Source organism: Saccopteryx bilineata, chromosome X (assembly GCF_036850765.1).
Source record: "Saccopteryx bilineata isolate mSacBil1 chromosome X, mSacBil1_pri_phased_curated, whole genome shotgun sequence".
Taxonomy (NCBI): Eukaryota; Metazoa; Chordata; class Mammalia; order Chiroptera; family Emballonuridae; genus Saccopteryx; species Saccopteryx bilineata.
The window spans coordinates 66,222,057-66,236,247 of NC_089502.1; the positions used below are offsets into that span (position 1 = coordinate 66,222,057).

Sequence of the window (14,191 nt, forward strand, 5' to 3'; positions counted from 1 at the left end):
TTTCTGAAAGTAACAATGAAGTGAAGATTATAATAAAAAGGGAGAAAGCAGACTGGGTGAAGCTATATAAGTTTATCTTTGTATGTATCATTGCTATAGATTAAATGTTTGTTTTCCAAAATTCATATGGTAAAATCTTAATACTCAATGTTTTGGTATTACAATGAGGCCTAATATTACAAAGGTAGGTCCTTTAGGAGGTGTTTTGAGAGGCTAAAGTCCATATGAATTGGATTGGTGTTTGTATGAGAGAAACTTCACAGAGCTCATTATTCCCCTTCTACAATGTGAGGACAACAGTGAGAAGGACTATGAACCAGAAAATGGGCTCTCACCAGACGTTGTATCTCCTGGCACCTTGATGTTCGACTCACCAGTCTCCAAAACTGTGTGAAATATTTTTTTATTTTTCTAAGCTATTCAGTTTATAAGTACTAAGACAATAATCCATTATCTATCTATCTATCTATCTATCTATCTATCTATCTATCGTCTATCAATCATCTATCTTACCTATCAAACCCTTTTCCTGACCTCAGGAAAGAATATGACAACTACAACCATGTAAATATGTATAATAATTGACAAACATGTGTTATCATTCCAAGGACACTTGCAGTTTATCATTAAATAAAATAATAAACTAAAGGGAAATTTGTCTAAAGGTAAATGATTACCTTGAGAACTCTGCATAGGTATGTGGGAAGTGAAAATTACAATATATATAAAACTCTATTTTTTTTAAAGTTGAGAAAGATCTGCCTACTTCCTTCCATTCTATTTACTCATTCTTAATGATAAATAAACGAGAAATTTAACACAACATAATAAGTACATCTGAAAGAAGATCTCTAAATTTTAAACTAAACTCCAAAATGAAGCTTCAGAAATGTACAATGCTGCAGTATTTTTGTTCAGATATTTAAGAAATAAAGCACATCCCTCTATAAAGCACCTCTACAAATAACATGCAAAAAAAAAAATAAGATCCTGGTATTCACAGAAGACTTTATTTTATTTATTACATTCCCACAGAAGTAGAAATGCTCTCTTGAGAGTAGCTAGTGTTTACTGTGGTAATAAGTCCATTCTGTGAAACCCACTGCTCAGTTGTTCTTTAAAGCAGCTTTTGAATCCACTTTGCTTCAGGCTGAGGAATAAAGTAAAAAAAAAGTATATTATTTAGTAATTATAGATACTTTCTGATGTATTAAGAACTACATCAAACACAGAAGGCCACAGGTAGAAGAAACCTTGGATATAAGTTTAATGATTTCTTCTTAAAAATATGGGTTCATTCTGAGATAGAGTTAGCAATGTGCATGTTTAACAACACTCCTGGGTAATTCTAATATTCCCTGAAAGATGAGAAGTACTGAATTCTAGTCTAAACACAGTATTTGTGTAGGAAGCATGTCCTAACAATGCTACATTATAAGTCTAAGATATCACAATTATTTCAACAGACTATTACTTTAAAAATTGATAACAAACTATAAAAACACAAAAATGCATTAAAAATAGCTGATAGTCACTTCAAGTTATGATACACTAATACAAGTATTTTCACATTTGCATATTTTTGTCTAATCTCCGTCCACAAATTACAACATCAAAGTATGAAGGTTTTTTCTTAAATTCTCAAGATTTTATAATTATCATTTCAGTGAATACATACTATTGTGTTTTATGTTTTACTAAACCATTCTTTTAATTTTATAGGTTTAGTTTAATTTCAGTTTTTTATAAGTGGTATTGCACTTATCATTTTTATGCCTAGAATTTGTTTCCATTTATGCTGATTTTTTTATTGAAATACATTCTTAGTAATGAGATTACTAAGTCAAATAGTATTGTCCCATTAATGACCCTTCTACATCATCCCATATAAAACCAGAGGAAGGTTGAGCAAGTTTTTGTCATTTCTCTTTTGCAGTCAGCAGTGAATAAATGTACCATTGACCTTAAAGCCTAAACAGCTCTACATGAAATCTATCTCTCTATCTCTCTACAATATACCATATGCTTAATATATACAAAATTTTATTTTTTGTATTCATATAATTTTTGTATATTTACTGCATTATTTTATGAAAAAATGACCTCATGGGATTGATTTGATTGCTAATGCTACATAGCAAATATTTTTCATGGTTTTGTTTTTTATATTTTTTTCATTCTGCATAAATGATCTGTTTCTATTTCTTGACCATTTATTATAAGGATCTTGATTTTATTATCAGAAATGTGTTTTATCATTACTGCTCTTAATTCGTAGTTCAATATTTTTCAAGATATTTACCAAATATTTAGGATGAGGTGGTGGTGACTGATCTAGCTGTAAATATAGGTACAATAACTTGTGATTTGGAAGTCATTAAGAGACCACTTTCTAAAACATTTCACATGACCCCAAACCCAAACATTTGAAATTCATTAATTTATATATTTGAGCTTTAAGAATTTTAAAGGTTTCAAATTTTAATTTTTACTTTTGTAACAAAGACAGAGAGAAGGACAGACAGACAGGAAGGGAGAGAAATGAGAAGTATCAGTTCTTCGTTGTGGCTCCTTGGTTGTTCATTGATTGCTTTCTCATATGTGTCGTGACTGGGAGGCCACAGCAGAGCTACTGACCCCTTGCTCAAGCCAGCAACCATGGATCATGTCTGTGATCCCATGATCAAGCTGGCAACCCTGTGTTCAAGCTGGTGATCCTACGCTCAAGCCAGCAACCTCAGGGTTTTGAACCTCGGTCCTCAGCATCCCAGGCTGATGCTCTATCCACTGTGCCACTACCTGGTCAGGCAAGATCTCAATTTAACTATGGTTAACTCTGCAAGGGTAACTGTTATGGATTGAATGTGTCCCCATAGAATCTACATCACAAGGCCTTAGTCCTCAATATGATGGCATTTGGAGACAAGGCATTTAGGAAGTAATTATGTTTAAATGAGGTCATGAGGGTGAATCTCCCATGATAGGATCAGAAATCAGTGTCCTTATCAGAGAATGAACAGACCAGGAATATCTCTCTATAGTGGGAGGATACAGAAAGAAGGTGGTGTGTACAACCCAAAGAAAGTTCCTTCACCAGAAAAGAGCCATGCTTGCATCCTGAGCCGGGACTAATAGCCTTCAAAACTATAAGAACTAAATGTTTTTAAAAGCACTCTATTTACAGTCAAAGCTTACTAAGACAGCAATCAAAATTAAACTTGTAATATTTTGATGAGAAATTAACTTGACAATTAAGGGAATAGTAGTAAGCAAGATATTTTATTCTACATAGGAAAGAGTCTAGGGAATGCACAAAAAAAGTATTATCATCTAAGGAAGTTAAAATAACAGAACTGAAAAATGGAGGCAGACAACACCAAGCCTAGACTCAACCAACTCTACAAACAAAACACCAAAAATGAGAAGACAAAAAAGTGCAATCCAAATGAAACCTTTAGGAGATGAACAGAGTGATACAGAAATAATCAAACTTCCAGATGTGGAGTTCAAAATAATGATTGTAAGGATGCTTAGGGATCTTAGAACAACAATGGATGGTCACTACGAACATCTAAATAAAGAAATAGCAAGTATAAAAATGAATCAGTCAGAGATGACAAATACAATATCAGAAATAAAGACCACAATGGAAGGAATTAAAAACAGGATAGATAGAGCAGAGAATTGAATCAGCGAGTTAGAGGACAACTGGAATGAAGGCATGAAAGCAGAGAAGAAAAGAGAAAAGAGACTCAAAAAATCAGAGGAAACCCTTAGAGAGCTCTGTGACAACATGAAGAGAAATAACATCCGCATCATAGGGGTTCCTGAAGAAGAAGAAAAGGAACAGAGGGATGATGTCACAGTGATGGCACGGTAGGAAGATATACCGAAAATCTCCCCATAAACTCAACAAGTTCTTCAACCAGAAACAGAAAAACCTATTCTTGGAGTCTTTAGATGCTTCACAACACACCCGAAGGCAAGAGAAGTGAAAGCAAAAATTAATGAATGGGACTACATCAGACTAAGAAGTTTTTACTCAGCAAGAGAAACGGATAACAAGATAAACAGACAGCCAACTAATTGGGAAATGATATTTTTAAACACCTGCTCAGATAAGGGCCTAATATGCAAGATATAAAAGAACTCATAAAACTCAACAACAAACAATCCAATAAAAAAAATGGGAAGAGGATATGAACAGACACTTCTCCCAGGAAGAAATACAAATGGCCAACAGATATAAGAAAAGATGCTCATCTTCTTTAGTTATTAGAGAAATGCAAATCAAAACTGCAATGAGATACCACCTCACACCTGTTAGATTAGCTATTATTAACAAGACAGTTAATAGCAAATATTGGAGAGGTTGTGGAGAAAAAGGAACCCTCATCCACTGTTGGTGGCAATGTAAAGTAGTACAACCATTATGGAAGAAAGTATGGTGGTTCCTCAAAAAACTGAAAATAGAACTACCTTATGACCCAGCAATCCCTCTACTGGGTATATACCCCCAAAACTCAAAAACATTGACTCGTAAAGACACATGCAGCCCCATGTTCATTGCAGTATTGTTCACAGTGGCCAGGACATGGAAACAACCAAAAAGCCCGTCAATAGATGACTGGATAAAGAAGATGTGGCAAATATACACTATGGAATACTACTCAGCCATAAGAAATGATGACATTGGATCATTTATAGCAAAATGGTGGGATCTCGACAACATTATACGGAGTAAAATAAGTAAACCAGAAAAAAACAGGAACTGCATTATTCTATACATAGATGGGACATAAAAGTGAGACCAAGAGACATTGATAAGAGTGTGGTGGTTATGGGGGGAGGGGGGGGAGGGAGAGGGAAGGGGGAGGGGGAGGGGCACAAAGAGAACTAGATATACCTTATGACCCAGCAATCCCTCTACTGGGTATATACCCCAAAACCTCAGAAACATTGATACGTGAAGACACATGTAGCCCCATGTTCATTGCAGCACTGTTCACAGTGGCCAAGACATGGAAACAACCAAAAAGCCCTTCAATAGAAGACTGGATAAAGAAGATGTGGCACATATACACTATGGAATACTACTCAGCCATAAGAAATGATGACATCAGATCATTTACAGCAAAATGGTGGGATCTTGATAACATTATAAGGAGTGAAATAAGCAAATCAGAAAAAAACAAGAACTACATGATTCCATACATTGGTGGAACATAAAAATGAGACTAAGAGACATGGACAAGAGTGTGGTGGTTACCAAGGGTGGGGGGGGGAGGGAGGACATGGGAGGGAGGGAGGGAGAGTTAGGGGGAGGGGGAGGGGCACAGAGAACTAGATAGAGGGTGGCGGAGGACAATCTGACTTTGGGCGAGGGGTTTGCAACATAATTTGATGACAAAATAACCTAGACATGTTTTCTTTGAATATATGTACCCTGATTTATTAATGTCATCCCATTACCATTAATAAAAATTTATTAAAAAAAAAAAAAAAAAGAGAACTAGATAGAAGGTGACAGAGGACAATCTGACTTTGGGTGATGGGTATGCAACATAATTGAATGACAAGATAACCTGGACATGTTTTCTTTGAATATATGTATCTTGATTTACTGATGTCACCCCATTAAAAATAAATAAATAAATAAATATAAAAAAAGAAGAAAAGGAACAAGGAATAGAGATGTTGTTCAATCATATCATAGCTGAAAATTTCCCTAAATTAATGCAAGAGAAACTCTCAAAAGTCCAAGAAGCACAGAGGACTCCATTAAAGAGAAACCCAAAGAAACCTACACCAAGACACATCATAATTAAAATACCAAAGCTAAGCGATAAAGAGAAAATATTAAAAGCTGCAAGAGAAAAAAAAGGTATCACCTACAAAGGAGCCCCCAAAAGGATGACATCCAACTTCTCAACAGAAACACTTGAGGCCAGAAGGGAATGGCAAGAAATATTCAAAATAATGCAGAACAAGAACCTACAACCAAGACTACTTTATCCAGCAAGGCTAACATTTAAAATCGAAGGAGAAATAAAAAGCTTCCCAGACAAAAACAACTCAAGGAATTCATTACAACCAAACCAATGCTGCAGGAAATGTTAAGGGGCCTGTTGTAAACAGATCAAAGTGGGAAAAGAATATAACAAAAAAAGAAATACACCTTTAAAGAAGAAAATGGCAATAAACAACTACATATCAATAATAACCTTAAATGTAAATGGATTAAATGATCCAATCAAAAGACATAGGGTAGCTGTGGGGATAAGAAAACAGGACCCATACATATGTTGTCTACAAGAGACACACCTTAGAACAAAAGACACACATAGATTGAAGGTAAAAGGATGGAAAAAAACATTTCATGCAAACAGAAATGAAAAAAAAAAGCAGGGATAGCAATACTTATATCAGATAAATTGGACTTTAAAACAAAGGATATAGTAAGAGATAAAAAAGGCCACTACATAATGATAAAGGGAGTAATCCAACAGGAAGATATAACTATTATAAATATCTATGCACCTAATATAGGAGCACCCAAATATATAAAACAGACTTTGATGGATATAAAGGGCGAGATCAACAGCAATACTATAATAGTAGGGGATTTCAGTACCCCACTAACATTACTAGATAGATCCTCAAGAAAGAAAATTAACAAAGAAACAGCAGACTTATTGGAAACACTAGATCAACTCGATTTAATAGATATCTTCAGAACCTTTCACCCTAAAGCAGCAGAATATACATTCTTTTCAAGTGCTCATGGTACATTCTCTAGGATAGACCACATGTTAGGGCACAAAAGTGCTCTCAACAAATTTAAGAAGACTGAAATCATATCAAGCACTTTCTCCGATCACAACGGCATGAAACTAGAAATGAATCACAGCAGAAAAGCTCAAAAATTCTCAAACACATGGAAACTAAATAGCAGGGTGTTAAATAATGAATGGATTAAGAATGAGATCAAAGAAGAAATAAAAAAAATTCCTAGAAACAAATGACAATGAGCATACAACAACTCAAAATTTATGGGACACAGCGAAAGCAGTGCTGAGAGGGAAGTTCATAGCACTACAGGCACACTTTCAGAAGCTAGAAAAAGCTCAAATAAAGAACTTAACCCTGCATGTAAAAGAATTAGAAAAAGAACAGCAAGTAAAGCCCAAATGTAGTAGAAGGAAGGAAATAATAAAGATCAGAGCAGAAATAAATGACATGGAGGCTAAAGAAACAATACAGAGGATCAATGAAACTAGGAGCTGGTTCTTTGAAAAGGTAAACAAGATTGATAAACCTTTAAGTGGACAAACCAAGAAAAAGAGAGAGAGGACTCAAATAAATAAAATTAGACATGAGAGAGGAGAAATAACAACTGACACAACAGAAATACAAAATATTGTAAGAAAATACTATGAAGAACTGTATGCCAAAAAACTAGACAACCTAGATGAAATGGACAACTTCCTTGAAACATACAATCTTCCAAAAATCAATCTGGAAGAATCAGAAAACCTAAACAGACCGATTACGCCAAATGAGATAGAAACAGTTATCAAAAAACTCCCAACAAAGAAAAGTCCGGGGCCTGATGGCTTCACAACGGAATTCTACCAAATATTCAAAGAAGAACTAACTCCTATCCTTCTAAACTATTTCAAAAAATTCAAGAGGAAGGAAGACTTCCAAGCTCCTTTTATGAGGCGAGCATAATTCTGATTCCGAAACCAGGCAAAGACAACACCAAGAAAGAAAATTATAGGCCAATATCTCTGATGAATATAGATGCTAAAATCCTCAACAAAATATTAGCAAACTGGATCCAACAATATATGGAAAAAATCATACACCATGATCAAGTGGGATTTATTCTGGGGAGGCAAGGCTGGTACAATATTCGCAAATCAATCAATGTGATTCATCACATAAACAAAAAGAAGGAGAAAAACCATATGATAATTTCAATAGATGCAGAAAAAGCATTTGATAAAATCCAGCACCTATTCATGATCAAAACTCTCAGCAAAGTGGGAATACAGGGAACATACCTCAACATGATAAAGGCCATCTATGACAAACCCACAGGCAACATCATACTCAATGGGCAAAAATTAAAAGCAATACCCTTAAGATCAGGAACAAGGCAGGAGTGCCCCCTTTCACCACTCTTATTTAACATGGTCCTGGAAGTCCTAGCCACAGCAATCAGACAAGAAGAAGAAATAAAAGGCATTCAAGTTGGAAAAGAAGAAGTAAAACTATCATTATTTGCAGATGATATGATATGGTATATAGAAAACCCTAAAGTCTCAGTCAAAAAACTACTGGACCTGATAAATGAATTCAGCAAAATGGCAGGATATAAAATCAATACTCAGAAATCAGAGGCATTTTTATACACCAACAATGAACAGTCAGAAAGAGAAATTAAGGAAACAATCCCCTTCAATATTACAACCAAAAAAATAAAGTACCTAGGAGTAAACTTAAGCAAGGAGACTAGACTTATACTCGGAAAATTACAAAGCATTGATAAAAGAAATCAAGGAAGATACAAACAAGTGGAAGCATATACCGTGCTCATGGTTAGGAAGAATAAACATCATTAAAATGTCTATATTACCCAAAGCAATCTATAAATTCAATGCAATACCAATTAAAATACCAATGACATACTTCAAAGATATAGATCACATATTCCTAAACTTTATATGCAACCAAAAGAGAACACGAATAGCCTCAGCAATCTTAAAAAAGAAGAATAAAGTGGGAGGTATCACACTTCCTGATATCAAGTTATACTACAATGCCGTTGTACTCAAAACAGCCTGGTACTGGCATAAGAACAGGCATATAGATCAATGGAACAGAACAGAGAACCCAGAAATAAACCCACAGTTCTATGAACAACTGATATTTGACAAAGGACGTAAGGAAATACAATGGAGTAAAGACAGCCTCTTTAACAAATGGTGTTGGGAAAATTGGACAGCTACCTGCAAAAAAAATGAAACTAGATCACCAGCTTACACCACTCACAAAAATAAACTCAAAATGGATAAAAGACTTAAATGTAGGCGGTGAAACCATAAGCATCTTTTTTTTTTTTTTTTTTAAACAGCAAACTTCTCTTTAATTTCTAATGCACAATAACATTTGGAATTACATTTTCTAACATAGTTTTTTTTTTAATAAATTTTTATTAATGGTAATCGATGACATTAATAAATCAGGGTACATATATTCAAAGAAAACATGTCTAGGTTATTTTGTCATCAAATTATGTTGCAAACCCCTCGCCCAAAGTCAGATTGTCCTCCGTGACCCTCTATCTAGTTCTCTGTGCCCCTCCCCCTCCCCCTAACTCTCTCCCTCCCTCCCTCCCATGTCCTCCCTCCCCCCCACCCTTGGTAACCACCACACTCTTGTCCATGTCTCTTAGTCTCATTTTTATGTTCCACCAATGTATGGAATCATGTAGTTCTTGTTTTTTTCTGATTTGCTTATTTCACTCCTTATAATGTTATCAAGATCCCACCATTTTGCTGTAAATGATCTGATGTCATCATTTCTTATGGCTGAGTAGTATTCCATAGTGTATATGTGCCACATCTTCTTTATCCAGTCTTCTATTGAAGGGCTTTTTGGTTGTTTCCATGTCAACCATAAGCATCTTAGAAGAAAACATAGGCAGTAAGCTATCCGACATCTCTCGGAGCAATATATTTGCTGATTTATCTCCACGGGGAAGTGAAATAAAAGACAGGATAAACAAATGGGACTATATCAAACTAAAAAGCTTTTGCACAGCTAAAGACAACAAGAACAGAATAAAAAGACTAACTACACAATGGGAGAACATATTTGACAATACGGCTGATAAGGGGTTAATAACCAAAATTTATAAAGAACTTTTAAAACTCAACACCAGGAAGACAAACAACCCAATTCAAAAATGGGCAAAAGAGATGAATAGACACTTCTCCAAAGAGGACATAGAGATGGCCAATAAGCATATGAAAAAATGCTCAACATCACTAATCATTAGAGAAATGCAAATTAAAACCACAATGAGATATCACCTCACACCAGTCAGAATGGCGCTTATCAACAAAACAACACAGAATAAGTGCTGGCAAGGATGTGGAGAAAAGGGAACCCTCCTGCATTGCTGGTGGGAATGCAGACTGGTGCAGCCACTGTGGAAAACAGTATGGAGATTCTTCAAAAAACTGAAAATTGAACTGCCTTTTGACCCAGCTATCCCACTTTTAGGAATATACCCCAAGGACACCATAGAACGGCTCCAAAAGGAGAAATGCACCCGCATGTTTGTGGCAGCATTGTTCACAATAGCGAAGATCTGGAAACAGCCCAAGTGTCCGTCAGAGGACGAGTGGATTAAAATGCTTTGGTACATATATACTCTGGAATACTACTCAGCCATAAGAAATGATGACATCGGATCATTTACAATAACATGGATGGACCTTGACAACATTATACGGAATGAAATAAGTAAATCAGAAAAAAAAAACTAAGATGAATCCATACATAGAAGGGACATAAAAATGAGACTCAGAGACATGAACAAGAATGTGATGGCAACAGGGATGGGGTGTGGGGGGAGGGGGGATGGGGAGAAAAAGTAGAGAGGGGTTGGGGGAGGGGAGGGGCACAAAGAAAACCAGATAGAAGGTGACAGAAGACAATTTAACTTTGGGGGAGGGGTATACAGCACAATCAAATGTCAAAATAATCTAGAGATATTTTCTCTCAACATACGTACCCTGATTTATCAATGTCACTGCATTAAATTTAATAAATTAAAAAAAAAAGAAAAAAAAAAGAAACACCTCCAGGCCTGACCTGTAGTGGCGCAGTGGATAAAGAGTCGACCTGGAATGCTGAGGTCACCGGTTCAAAACCCTGGGCTTGCCTGGTCAGGGCACATATGGGAGTTGATGCTTCCTGCTCCTCCCTCCCCCTTCTCTCTCTCTCTCTCTCTCTCTCTCTCTCACTCTCTCTCTCTCTCTCTCTCTCCTCTCTCAAAATTAATAAAAGTAAAAAAGAAATAAAAAAGAAAAAAAAGAAACATCTCCAATAAAGAAAAAAAGGGAAGATTAGGAGGACAGAGAAAAAATGGAGAAAAGGAAGGAGACAATTAATTAAAATTAAAGACTCAAGGTCAAGACCCAGCCTTATCTACAGGTTCTTTGATTTTATCAGTACAAAATGCAACAGCCTTACCATGCTGAAAATAGATAAAGAACACTGGGAGATAAAGCAGAGAAATACAGGCTGATCAACAGAAACCATGCAAAAGAACTACATCCCAAACAAAGATAAGGGCAGCATGGGAGACAGTAAACCTTTTATTCAAAGTAAAATGTCTACTTAAGCTTTTTCTTATAGCCAAATTTTGTATGAAGTAAAATGAAAGAGGAGATACCCTGGAGGACAAAAATGGAAAATTAAATTTGTGGAATTTTTATCCTCAAAGAAACTGGGTTAACCTGAAAGAGACATTTATAAACCAGAGGACAAGAAGTTACTTCTGGCAAATTAACTTTTTTTTTTTTATCATCAGTACAAATAATGCTCATGAAGTTTAGTTCAGATATGAATTAAATAATTTAATATTTTGCCTATCTGAATTCTGATATGTTCCATCTAGTCCTCTCTGGATTTTGGTTATGTTTTTATTATATAGCAACTTTCTAAGAAATGTATTCACATCTTACTCAGATCTGCCTCTGTACATGTTTTAGTAAATTTTCATTTTTTTAATTATAGAACAGTTAGTAATTTTGTAATATGATTCCCTTTACAAGTAATCTTAAATGTTTTCTTAAATCACAACTAGTTCTCTATGTTCCACTCTATTATTATTAACTTTTTGATATTTGCTTTGCAACTCGTTTGAGTCATTTTGAAATATTCTTTATATTTCTCAGCTGAGAGTCCCAAACTTGTCAATATTCAAGTAAAATGTAACTTCTTTAGAGAAAATAAAAATTCAAATCTCTAAAATTTATCTCATTTTAAATATTGTGTCTGAACAACCAAAGTGACACAACCAGGAGTTGATGCTTCTCACCTCTCTCCTCTTTCTCCCTCTCTCTCTTTCTCTCTCTCTCTCTCAAAAAATACAATTGTTTCTAAAATAAAACAGGAGTAAACTTACCAGAGGAGCATATCTTGGTTTTGGAGGTGGTTGATGAACCATGCATGAACAGAGATATTTGGTCTTAGGCTCCCAAGAAGATAGTGGTGAACTTTCTCTTGAAGAAGGAATTCTACCTGCATCTAATTTTGTTTCTTCATCTTTGAATGTGGTCTTTTTTAATGGCATTTTAGAACGTTTTTTTTGTTCCAGTGATTTCTTCTTTAAATTTGTAGATGATGTCTTTGATTCAATTCTTTTTGGTCGAGCCCCAGATTTATGCACTGACCCTTCAGATTCAACATCTGTACTTTCGATCCTTTTAAGCTTTTTTATGTCTTTCCTTGAGGACACACCTGGTTCAGAATCAGTAGTAGACTCTAGGTTCTTTGAATCCTGCCTCTTGGCATCTTTCTTTGAATCTCTCTTAACCTTCTTTGAATATTTCCTACTCTTTTTTGAGACCCAATCAGATTTAGTTTCACTAGACTCTTCAGACTTCATTTTGCTACCTTTCTTTGACTCTTTCTTATCATCTTTTGAAATCAATTCAGATTTAGGAACAACATCCTTTTTCTTACCTTTCTTTGAATATTTCTTATCAAGCTTTGAGTCTTTCTTACTCTTTTTTGATTCAGATTCAGACTCAGATTCTGTATCAGTAGACTTTGTGTTCTTATTTTCATCCTTTTTCTTGTGAAAGTACTTTGAATGTTTGTTAGCCTTCTTTAAACCTCTCTTTGTATCCTTTGAATCTGTAGATTCTATATCAGTAGAATCTGTGTCTTTATTTTCATTCTTTTTCTTGTCAAATTCCTTTGAATCTTTCTTTAAGTCCTCTGAGTCTTCATATTCTTCATCAGTAGACTCTGCGTCCTTCTTTCCATCCTTCTTCTTGTTGTATTTCTTTGTACCTTTATTATCTTTCTTTGCATATTCAGAATCTGAAGTTTCAACATCAGAGCTTTGCTTTGCTTTCATTTTTGAAGGCTTCTGTGAATTATTCCGTGAGTCATTTTTTAACCACACACTATATTCCATGGTTTCAGCCTCAGACTCCTCTAAATATATCAATAAATCTATATTTGAACTATTTTTTGAGCAAGCCTCAGATTTGGCTTCAAACGTGTTCTTTAAGATCTTAGAATCCTTTTTTGTACATATGGATTCAATATCTGCCTCCTCAAAAATTTTAAAGTCTTTCTTACTTTTGTTTGGATCCTTCATTAAGACTACCTTTGAATCTTTGGATTCTGTGTTTGTTTCTGATTTGTACTTTGACTTCTTAAATAGTTCAATTTCATATGATGATTTTGATGGACGTTTATGTGCTTTATCCCCTCCTTTAGGTTTTTTATTATTTTCTTTTTTCTTGGATTTTGAAGTTGTTTTGGGTGTGCCAGTATTTTTCTTGAAATATTTATTAAAAGTTGTTCCTTTATTGTCATCTCCTGAATTTTTAGATCCTACCTTTTCAGGATGCATTTTATGGTAACAAGGATGTCTAAATAGAGCCTGTCTCTTGACAATGAAGTAATTAAGTGGCTTTTGGAATTTTTTTCTTAAAAATTGTCTTATCCATACATGACCTGGCTCATTGGCTTCCTCTAATTTTCTTTCATCACACCTCTAAAAAGATTGGTTGAAATAATAATAAATTTTTTTGAAAAGGTAATATACAGATGATGCATAATAAAATTAGACATTTGGAACCTATATAATTTTTATAAATTAATGTTGCTTTGATAAATTTAATTTTAAAAATTTTATAAAATCAAAAATAAATTTTGAATGAGTTACACTTTTAAATATTGAAACATGAAAATAGTCTAGCTTCTTAATAACAACCCATTTAAAACGAATTTTTGTTTTATTTTTTAATGTCCTATGTTTGCTTATATATTTATGTGGGATAACTGTACTTTGGAAATAAAATTACTTTTGAAGAAATCTTTGAATTTTCTCAATGATTCATATTGAGAGGGAAGCAGCCCCACAATGATT

General features: G+C 34.6%; 1 protein-coding gene across 1 annotated transcript; it reads right to left on the reverse strand.

Annotated features, from left to right (window-relative positions):
• Positions 1-11,414: 11,414 nt before the first annotated feature.
• On the reverse strand, positions 11,415-13,672 carry CYLC1 (cylicin 1). The gene is made up of 2 exons (XM_066250475.1): positions 12,209-13,672; positions 11,415-11,474 (listed from the first exon to the last, which is right to left on the reverse strand). Exons 1-2 carry the CDS (start codon positions 13,670-13,672, stop codon positions 11,415-11,417), a joined length of 1,524 nt encoding a protein of 507 aa, XP_066106572.1.
• Positions 13,673-14,191: the final 519 nt, after the last annotated feature.